This window comes from Uranotaenia lowii, chromosome 2, assembly GCF_029784155.1.
Source record: "Uranotaenia lowii strain MFRU-FL chromosome 2, ASM2978415v1, whole genome shotgun sequence".
Lineage (NCBI taxonomy): Eukaryota > Metazoa > Arthropoda > Insecta > Diptera > Culicidae > Uranotaenia > Uranotaenia lowii.
The window spans coordinates 270,698,938-270,706,953 of NC_073692.1; the positions used below are offsets into that span (position 1 = coordinate 270,698,938).

The 8,016-nt window shown below is 38.2% G+C and overlaps 1 protein-coding gene across 1 annotated transcript in view; it reads left to right on the forward strand.

The window, feature by feature from the left end:
• The window catches only part of LOC129742429 (probable helicase with zinc finger domain), a 43,254-nt gene extending 35,872 nt beyond the window's left edge, over positions 1-7,382 (forward strand). The window contains exons 6-7 of the mRNA XM_055734327.1: positions 24-3,017; positions 3,552-7,382. Coding sequence (XP_055590302.1) covers positions 24-3,017; positions 3,552-4,007 — 3,450 coding nt within the window. The 3' untranslated portion in view covers positions 4,008-7,382. The remainder of the gene's footprint in view (positions 1-23; positions 3,018-3,551) is intronic.
• Positions 7,383-8,016: the final 634 nt, after the last annotated feature.

Here is an 8,016-nt window from a genome sequence, read left to right on the forward strand (position 1 = left end):
TTTGTTTCTTTTCTTCGCTACAGTATTGCCTCATCGATTTAAACATAAACGTACGGAACTTTCGCCGCCCGACCGTCGAGGACATTTTGAAGTATCGCATCGTGGTGGTGACGTTAAACATTTCGATGGAACTAGCATCGTTGGATCTGCCCAAGGGTCACTTCACGCATATATTTCTGGACGAAGCTGCTCAGGCCATGGAATGTGAAGCCATAATGCCACTGGCACTGGCCACAGAAAAAACTCGGATTGTGTTGGCTGGTGATCATATGCAGATGTCTCCAGAATTGTTTTCCAACTTTGCTAAAGAACGTCGATTGCACATTTCATTGTTGGAACGCTTGTACGATCATTATTCGAATGATTTTCCGTGCAAGATTTTGCTTTGTGAAAACTATAGGGCACACGAGGCGATAATTAAATTTACATCCGAGTTGTTCTATGAGCAGAAGCTGATAGCCTCCGGTAAACAACCGCGTCATGAAAAGTTCTATCCTTTGACGTTTTTTACGACTAGAGGAGAGGATGTGCAGGACAAGAATTCTACTGCTTTCTATAACAATTCTGAAGTTTACGAAGTAGTGGAGAGGGTTTGTGAGTTACGCAAGAAATGGCCAAGCGCTTGGGGTAAGATAAACGATCAAAGCATTGGAATAATGACACCTTATGCAGATCAGGTATTTCGAATTCGGTCTGAGCTTCGAAAAAGGAGAATGGGTGGAATAAGCGTAGAACGAGTTTTAAATGTGCAGGGTAAACAATTCCGTGCGGTATTTTTGTCCACGGTGAGAACACGTCGAACTTGTAATACAAACGAGGGAAGCTCAACGGAAGATGTCGACTATGGTTTTCTAAGTAATTCCAAGCTGCTGAATACTGCAATCACACGCGCACAGAGTTTAGTGGCTGTTGTTGGTGATCCAGTTGCGCTTTGTTCGATTGGACGTTGCAGAAAAGTTTGGGAACGGTTTATTGAAATATGCTATCAAAACAAAAGTTTGTTTGGCATAACATGGTCACTTTTGAGATCGCAGTTGGATGGGGTAGAGCTGAAGAAAACGTATGTACTAAATCCATTAGCACCAGAGTTCATACCCAGAGCATTGCAGGCTGAATCATATCTGAGGGAGCAGGCTGCAAATGTAACGGGCCAATTTCCGGGACAACATAATCAACACATTCAGCAACCTAACAACTTTCATCATCAGATGAATCAAAATTATTCCGGCAGTCACGCAAATAATAACATGATGCGCCAAATGGTGCCGCCACAACAGATGCCGCAATCTCAACCGCCCTTCATAAACCATGGTCCGGGTGCTCATGGAAACCATCCGACAATGCCTCAGCAAGGCCAGCAACAATTTCCTTACCAGAATCCTATGTTTTTCTATCAGCAACAACAGCAAGCACAGCAGCAACCAATCCGTGGTCCACCACCACATCCCACGGCTCTGGGACCTCCTGTACCTCCCAGTATTCCACCAGCAGGACCGGCAGGTTTTCCGCAAAGCAATCATGCGAATCTATGGGGAGCATCCGGAGCATCTGGTCCTATCGTACCCTATCGAGTGCCCCCAAAAAGTCAACAACTGCGTCCACAAATGGCGCAACATCAGCATATGTCACTTTCTGCCGGTGGTCGGTCATTAATCCCGCCACCTATGAGAAGTCCTGTCTCGCAACAGCAACAGTTGCCGGCCGCCGTTGCCCAAATGCCTTTCATCCAACAACAGCAGCAGAATAAAACGTTCCAAAACTATGGTTCTTATTCACATCACCAACAGCATCCATCTTTAGTAACCCATCATCAACAGCAACAGTCTCATCAGCAACAGCCAGCGCATCCACTGCATCAGAATCATATTCGCCCGATTTTGGGCGGTCCCATAAGTCCAAGCTCTTATCAACAACAACAACAACAACAACCACAACAGTCATCGCTTTTCCCCCAACAAGAACAATACTTGTCGAATCTACCAAACGATCTCGTAGCGTCTCTATCCGCACGGGCTGCATCTCAAATGCAGCTTCCTCCGGGATCTGCCCAGCAACAGCAACAACAGCAACAGGCTCTTCTACATCAACAAAATCATAAGTTAAATGCACTACGTATGGAAGAACGCCATGCGTTGGACAAAGAAATTCAATTTTTTCAAAACGTACATTTTCCGGAAAAATTTGGTCAAAATGCTCAGCTCGCATCCCTCCAGCAGCAGCAGCAACAGCAGCAGCAACAACAACAACAGCAGCAATCACATCACCCAACTGCTCAACTTCATCAACATCCGCATGCAAATTTAGTGACAACTGATTTCAATCATTTGTTGCCACCCAATATGAGTTTTCTTGATGTTGCACTACAATCGAAGGAGTTTCAGTATCTATGGTTCATCAAACTTGTCGAAACCCAAGGCCTGGAAGCTGCCAATAAGTTTACAGACATCCTCAGACAAGTTCCAACTTTGGCACAATCGAATCTTCATCACCAACAACAACAGCATCAACAACAGAAAAAGGTCGGCGGCATTGTACCTTCCCATGCTGATTTAATTTTGGACAACATATTGAACCCCAATAAAGATATTCTGGCCGGTCACATGCCCTCTACTGCAACGTTGCACAGCCAAATGAATGTCGCCAATCCATCGTCATCGGGAGTGTCCAATGGAAATACTTTGGTCGTTCAAGGAGACAGTGGAAAGGTTGTACTCGACAGTATTGACCTGTTTGGGTCGTTGCAAAATGATTTACCATTGATGAGTGGTGGTGGTGGTTCTCAGTCGTCGGCTTCCTCCCATCAGTCAGTGCCCTTGTATCGGCGTCAAGCTGGGCAAGCCTACCAGAACAGCGGGGCGTCTTCTTCATCCAACAATCAATCGATAGCTTCTTCAACGCCCGACTTACTGGATAATCATCTCCAGCAGACGCTTTTCGAGTCGCTGGAAAATGGCAAATTAATGGCCAACACTGCCAGCACCGGCAATATGATTTTCGGTGGCGGAAATCAAGCACAGGTATGTTTCTATAAAGTTCTCATGGTTAATGGTGTTATTTTTCTTACCCATATTTGGTACATAAAAAATATCCGTTTTAATCCCTTTGAATCTAAACTACTCGCAATGTCTGTTCCATAGTTTTTTTAGACCACCTTAAAAAGTGGCAAAAAACGATTAGGAAAGCTAGTAGTAGGTACCCGCTGACCTCTGAATCAATATTCATTGAGTTGGCAGGGGAAAATTCCGAAAAATTGTTATATATTCTTTGGATTTTTTTTACTATGGAGGTTACAACTTATTGGTTTTTTAACCCCAGTTGTGCACTAAGTGCTGTCATTGCGTTTTTTTTTATATGAAGTTGACAGTAGCTAGTGATAAACCAGGATAAAAAAACGCTATCAATCGTGTATTTTGTTTCATTTGACCATTTGTAAAGCCTATAACACTGTATCTATCGATTTTGTAAACTCGCAAAAAAAATATATCGTTGATAGTCAATGCTGTTCTGTGTTCCTTTGATTATCTGATAATTCTCCATTATTCGTTGTGCAGAATTTTGGAGTGGCCGGCACTGAACAATCTGGAAACGGTGGTTTCCAAGGGTTCAACGCAATCCACAATCTGGCAGCAGGGCTTATGCAACAACAACAGCATGGAGGTGGTGGTCCCACTAATCGTGAGTTTATGCATCATTTGCACCAACAACAACAGCAACACCTACAGCAGCAGCAGCAGCAACAACAACAGCAGCACCAGCAACAACAGCATCTCATGCATGATGTCCGGGCCACCTCGGCTGGGAGTGTTGAAGAACTTTTGAGCAGACAAAATCAAACGTATGCCAGTGTGCTCAGCCAGGGAGGTGGAACGGGAAAATCGAAGGATGGCAGTGTCGGCGGGCTAGATGGTAATGGTGGGCCAGGCTCGAGTGGCGTCGGCAACGATCCATTTGCCGCACTCCGAGATTTGGGCCGAAAAAGTAACGGATATTACAATTACTTTCAGTAAATAATTGAAACTTTAGCAGTGAAGGTAAGTGGATCAGATAGAAACGCTACTAAAACATTATAGACTTCTGTCGGTGGTACCACATGAACGAAAAATTATACAAACACTAGCATAGAGAAAGAAAGCTTGTTTTGTGATTTTTAGTAGGTTTTCAATCTAACGATATGAAACTTTGCTGCTATTTAGTCAGTGGCAGCAGTTTTGTGATTTGTTGTAACATTTATTTTTTCTTTAATTCTGCCAACACGTTCTTTTTAGAAGCGGGCTTGCATATGATGTTTTGCAGTTTAGTTTTGAGTTTTGTAGCGTGTTAGCAGGGATTCAATAAGTGAATCCACTGGATAGAAGAGATTTGTGAACTACACATATTATATGAAATTTAAAGTGAAAAAAGAAGAAAAACACAAAAAAAACAAAAAAAAAACAAATGAAAAACCCAAAAAGTTACGTCTAACTATATTTACCTACACATTTATAAACTCTTATTTATAATGAAAAAAAAAAAAAACAATAGAAAAACACTCAACAAAAATATAAAAAAATTGGTATTCTGTTCTATGATTATTATTTAAATAAATTTAATTGCAATTCTTTTAATTAACATGTCATGAACTGGACTTATTTTCTGATCTAAATTTAAACTTGCTTACTTTGAATTGGTAGCTGAGAATTTTGCTACCACGATTAACAAATAATTGCAAATTATCAACTGAAAAATACCTAAACTTGTGTCATGGTACTGGGAATAAATGTCATACATTTGCAAATTTAGCAATACACTTGAAAACGACTAAAACAAACATACCTACAAGAAATTGCAAAACTTAGTTCAACGTTGTCATCGTACTTCGAAAACAACAAGTAACGCTTGGAGAGCAGAATCACACTTTCATTAGGCAAAACATTTAATTAATTTTCGATTGTATCCAAAACTTTTCTGAACATTGTGACGCTGTGGAAGTCAAATTTCAATTCAAAAATAGAAATGCATGTACACGAACTTCCTCTCCCCATGGATAGGATGATAAACGTTAGGATAAAATTGACGATAAAATCGTCCTAGAAAGCCTATATTAATAGGGACACTTAATTTTTTTGAGTTGAAATAAAATATTATTATACCGTATATAAATATTAACCCTAACCCAAGAGTCGGCGAACGATTTGGAAATATGATTTACGTAACTGGTGAAGACATCTTCAAATGGGGTCGGAGCATAGCAAATGATGAACGGAACACTCAGAGTACGAACTTATATTCAGAATTGTGGAGAATTTCGTTTCAAAACCAATATTTAGAATGCAGAAAATATCTTGAAAATACAGGAGTAGAACTTTTAATAACAATCAGATTTTAAACTCATCAATGAATCTGTAACAGAATTAGAAAAACAAATTCTACGTTACTTCAGATTTCGAATTCATTATAAAGGAATCACATTTCAAAGTTCAGAATCAAGTATCCAGGATTCAGAATTCAGATTCAGGATCGAAAAACACTTCGACTTTTCTTCAGAATTAAGATGTTGATTCCTGATAGGAACGTCTAGTTTAAAATTTTGTTTTGTAAGGTTAGAACGGAAATGGAAACGGTATTTTAGTTTAGAATTGATTTTTTCTTTTCATGTTCTCAATTTGAAATTCCGAATCTGAGTTCAGTTTGATCTACGTCTTCGATGTTCGTGAACATTTTTGCAGATCGTTCTATGATTATGGTTATTATAAGCTAGGAATTAAGATTTTGAAAGAAGCTCTCATTTTATATGCAATTTGAACAAAAATAAAAACATTGAAAAAATACAAAAAAAAATATAAAAAATGAGAAAATGTGACAAAAAATGAATGTAAACACGCTAGATTATTGCTTGGCTACGAATAACTTTGAGTCTTTCTTTGACGATTGGCCGGTTTAATTTACGATACAATCCGATGATCGGCGAATCGTCAATTTGAGAACAGTGTTCGGGCTAAGTCTTATGTAGATCTTAAATAAATAATAACGTATTTAAATACTTGAAAAAAAAAATATAAAAAAAACTTTAAAAAAAATTTAAAATGATAAAATCCAAAAAACTATTATTGATGAAAAATTAGAAGTTAGTGTAATTGTATCTGTATTATAATATAAACTTAAAACTTACATGATCTACATTGGACCTATGAGAATAGTGAACTAAATGATGGGAAGAAGCAAAACGTTTGCATAATTATACATACTGAAACTGTGGATTGGAAAATTTACGAGAGTAATTAATAGCACATTCTGTTAAAACGATGTATTTGTTCATGAATGCATCTGGCTGGTGTCACAACTCGCACGATGATGGTGTTTTTAAAACTTAATGTTGTACTGATATGAGTACTCTAAAGTTTATTCATATGAAAAAAAAAATCGTAAATTATTGAGGAAGAATCAATTCATTATGCTTAAGGTATAATATCAACTCTGGGCACTGATTCAATCATTTTTGTCGCGTTTGTCTGAATATTTGATAATTTGTCTAAATATGTAATTTATAGGAAAAATTCTAACTGTATGGGCTTCTTTTATTAGTTTTTTTTTAAATATTTTGCAACTAGAATGAACATTTGTGTTAGCCACAATTTTTGTTGTTTGGGCACATGATATTCATATTCAAATAATACTTTTCTGTTTGCGTCCGTTTAATGTCTCCGAGCAACAACTTAATTTGAACTACTTGGTTGCGAATAACAAAAACTCAATATTGTCAACATGCCTTTGAGAATTGGAAACGGCTGTGGCTCTGGAGTTATGAATGAATAATTCATTTGACAAAAAAACCTATTGTCAAAACACCTCAGACATATAAATTGAAAATAGTTTAGAACATTTCGTGAAATTTTAAGATACCGTTATATCATTTTCTAACGTTTTAACAAAAGTGCTATTCCAGATTACAATGAGCCAATTTTTGTGTGGCGTTGCTTATTGCGTACTAAAATCCGAGGAGGATAAGGAAACTATCCAAATGTTAATTAATTTATTTTTCCAATTCATGCCAGATTTTATTTTTTGGTTGACTTCTTAGTCACAGTTTTTGATTTTTGTGATTTTCTTTTAATTCGGGTATTCCCTTTGAAAACATAACTAAGCCCAGTGAAAGATTGATTAACATGTACTATTGCGTTACATGGGCGTTTCAAAAACGTTTCACCCTACTTGTACACGTTTTGGCTTCGCAAAAAAAGGAATAATCTAAATCAGTAAATTATTTTATCAACCGTACATAACACCCTTACAAAAAGGTAAAAGAAACAAGTAAAAACAACTGAAACAGTTTCACAAGACGAAAAGTGAATGATTCGAAATCAAATTTTGAGAATGAGAAAAAATATAAAAGTATCACAAGTAAGCGGGAGAAAGCTTTGTTTCTGACTTCAGATATCACAGTTCTTTTAATGGATTATATACCTAATCGAATGAAAAATAAAAATTCCGCAATCCAAAAGCTTTGGCGAGTTTTCCGTGTTTTTGTGCGCAACTCAATCAGCTCAACCCAATTCGAATATCACCAGCCTTATTATCAGATGGTTATTTATCTTTATTAACATGATGTTTCACGTCTCACGAACGACATAACCTGATGAACAATATTCCTCTCGGTCCATGGCAACCGTTTTGCAATTTCTCGGGCATCCCACATACGCCAGATCACGCTCCATATACCGTATTTGTTTTCTCGCCTCGTTCAGTGTTCCACCTTACCCGATAAAAACAAACACCAATCGTCACCAGTTTATTGCTACCTCACTCATTCACCCGCTCTCTCGCAACACTGACAACATTTTCGAGCCAACACCGCCCGATGGCAGTGCAACAGCAGGTCAAAATCAGTGCAACACTGTCCGAATAAACAAAGTTTGACAGCACCTAGTGGTGCACCATAAACAAATACGGTATTAGTTTAACCACCTTGCTCCTTGCGCCCCTGCTCGTCTCGTTCCCTCTGGATTTTGTAAAAATTACCATGGCATGGTAAAATTGACG